Below are 3,107 nucleotides of genomic sequence, written 5' to 3' on the forward strand. Positions count from 1 at the left end.
GTGCCATATCTGTGGTGTTCTTTACCAGCATGGATAGAGATGAGACTAAGAGTCAACATGAAAAGCATGCCCAGAGTCAACTTTAAGTTTTGATGAGATCATAATTAGTATCAAATGAGTGACACTCTCCAAAATCAAAAAGAGTTAGACAGCAGTTACTGGAGCCCTTTCTGTCAACCGGGGTTATGCATTGATCCTTTGAACCATTTCAAACCTCAGGGAGCTGGACAAGCCAAACCAGGATGTCTTTACTGATTTACTATTTTCACTGTAGGCTGGGACGAGAAGAAGATAAATCAGGAGTGGTCACTTTTTATGAAATCAGAAGAACAAAGTAGGTCAGCTGGAATCATTTGGAACCACACTAAGCTAACCAAAGACTACATGCCTCATCACCATAAAAAGACCTCCATCAAAAATATTAATAAAAAACAGTCTTACCATGACTGTTGGATCTTCTACAATAAATATAGATTGAGAAGTTGTAACCATTTGGTGCCACACAAATGAACAAACTCAGGCCATTTAAGGTCTGAGACACGTCATGATATACCTTGAAGAATCTGGACCCTGCAATAGCTCAATCAGCTCATCTGACAACAGGAACTAAACTAGACATTTCAAGAACAGCCAATAAATCTTGGGTAGCACCATTTTAGGGTTTATAACAGTTTGAGTACTAAAACAGCCTGCCAGGCTACCTTCGGCAATCAAGTTAAAGGAAAGTTAAGACTACATTGATTCATTTAGGATATAATGGGCCATCTAAGACGTAAGTTATTAGGAACAATCTGGGGAAAAGTTGGAACAAATGAAGAGGAGAAAATGGAGCCTTTAGGGCTGTTCTAAAATAACTTTTTACCAGCAGTACAATGAGAGAAAAGGTTAAATACCAAGCTCAAATTTATCAACAGTGTACCTTTCTGCAAAAGGGGTGTAGTCATAAGAGCTTCGCGTGTAGAACTTTTTTCTTTGTAGCATCTGAAGGAAAAGAATCTGTGCCTCTTGGTGGGCTGGTAGCAGTACTGGGGTGACACCTCTGGTCCCTTGGAGGGGTTTGTGATGCTCAAATAGGAAGCAGCAGGTAATCCATAGCCAGGGCGAGGTTCTGGTGATGGGGGACAGGAACTAGTTCGGCGTCGATGAGTGAGGACAGAGCAGGAAGGGCGCTGCACCTGAAGGGATGGGAACTGCTTTTGGGGTTTCCCATGAACTTCTGGAATTAGAAGGAATTTCCCATGAGCTTCAGGGGCAAGAGAAGGGTGAACATTGGGGTGTGGTGGGAGTTGCCAGGGAACGTTGCCAGGACACTGAACGTGAGGTTTCCTGTCACCCGAGGGTGATCCCGGCCTGTTTGTTCCACTGGTATTCAAACCCAACATGGCATTTTGCTGCTGATGGATTTTGGCGCTGAGCAAACGCCGCCTCAAGCTGCCCTCCATTTTTGGTTGGAGGATGGCCATCTTGCCTGGAAGCAGCTCATCTAGTTCTTCATCAGGTCTCCTATTCCAACAGTGTGATGTCACGCCAGCCCCCACCCCCTCACCACTCAGACATTCCACATAAGAAATCATCTTGTTGTGAGCAGTGATTGGTTAAATTATAGTGTTTAACTCCTCTTCATAATGATTCCAGGCCAACAGTTGAATGTTTTCACATTAAAAGTCCAACAAGAATTCCAACACTTCATCATAAAAGCTCATGAAAAAGTTTGTATTTTACAAACCATTCACAGTAAAAGGTGCCAGACAGGTGAAATGTTTTCCAAATTCTTCACAATGAACATTTCAGGGGGAAAAGTTTTCTTTCAAATCCTTTAAAATAAATGTCCCTAATACATTTGGAGATTTTCTTCTTAGGTGATTCAGTAAAAAAATGTGTAAATATTTTACAATGTGGAAAAAGAGAATTGGTTCTGCAAAGTAAAAACTGAATAAAATATTTTTTCTTAGCATGCTAAAGTAACTGTTTAAAAATACTTCTTTTTTTAGTTATTTATATTGAGGTTGGAAAGTTTTTGCAATTTCTGGAGTGAAAAAAATGTCTCTTCAGATCATTTTTCAATTGTAGTCCTTAAGAAAAAGAAGAAAGAATAAAAATATTTCTTCAGAATAAAAGTAGCAACTAGAGAAAAACATGAAATAATTTCTGGTAAAAACGCAGCGCAAAAAATAAAAAAGTTTTTCTGTCTGATGTAATAAAATATAACAGCCACAGCAAAGAATCAGATCCAGGTTTGGAAATTATCTGTGCAACTCAGTTCAGCTTCTTTATATTCCTTTAGTCCTCCAAAAATCCAGTGTCTTCTCTTTCTTCATGGGTCCAAATATCCAACAAGTGTGCTTTTCTGCCAACATGTTAATAGAGTTCTGCTCTGCTTCCTCTCCTCTCTGAGTTTAATCTGCTAAAAGGGATTATCCAGGTCTACAGATGGTTGGTGACAAACAGGTTTTTACCTGGACGCTCATGCCACATGTTGCCGTTTTACTGTGTCATTCCTAAACCTCGGAAAAAGCAGAAGGTCAGTGTCCATCACAGCTTAATTAAACCTCAGCTGCGCACATAAATCTGCTGATCCTCCACAGTTTTCTGATGGAAACCCAGCAGCAAGCCATACAACAGGCTGACAAGTTTCAACATGGATTAATCCTCTGCTGAAAATAGTCCCAACAAACACACAGAGAACTGAAGTTAGTCAGTGTTTAAGGATTACCTGAATTAATGGACACATATTAAGAAAAATTTTTAACAGTATTAATTTAACATTATCGCAACTATTTTATTGTTCATTTTATTTCCAGTCACATTTTTTACTAATTATTTCATTTTTGTATTTCATTATTTATTTTTGCTGTTTTTCCAAATACTTTATTTATTTATTCCAACTTTTGTTCTTGACACATTAAATTTTAATATATATATATTTTTGCATTCTGTATTCATTTAATATTTTTTATTTATTGTCACCTGTTTTATGAGACATTTTATTTATTTCCACCTCTAATATTTCCTCTTTGCATTTTCTCGCCTCCGTTTTGCTCCTTCGTCTTTTTATGAACGCGTCTTTTTTTTTTCACTTTGACTTTGACTTTTCCTTCTCACTCTGT

At 38.1% G+C, this 3,107-nt stretch overlaps 1 protein-coding gene across 3 annotated transcripts in view; it reads right to left on the reverse strand.

Moving 5' to 3' along the window:
• The window catches only part of LOC106529020 (NHS-like protein 1), a 32,569-nt gene extending 30,668 nt beyond the window's left edge, over positions 1-1,901 (reverse strand). Inside the window, exon 1 of one of the 3 annotated variants that reach the window (XM_014024324.1) lies at positions 920-1,861. In XM_014024324.1, coding sequence (XP_013879778.1) covers positions 920-1,574 — 655 coding nt within the window. In that variant the 5' untranslated portion in view covers positions 1,575-1,861. Of the gene's footprint in view, positions 1-919 lie in introns of all 3 variants that reach the window. The other 2 variants (XM_014024325.1, XM_014024327.1) reach the window with 2 other exon arrangements.
• Positions 1,902-3,107: the final 1,206 nt, after the last annotated feature.

Source organism: Austrofundulus limnaeus, unplaced genomic scaffold (assembly GCF_001266775.1).
Source record: "Austrofundulus limnaeus strain Quisiro unplaced genomic scaffold, Austrofundulus_limnaeus-1.0 Scaffold418, whole genome shotgun sequence".
NCBI lineage: Eukaryota > Metazoa > Chordata > Actinopteri > Cyprinodontiformes > Rivulidae > Austrofundulus > Austrofundulus limnaeus.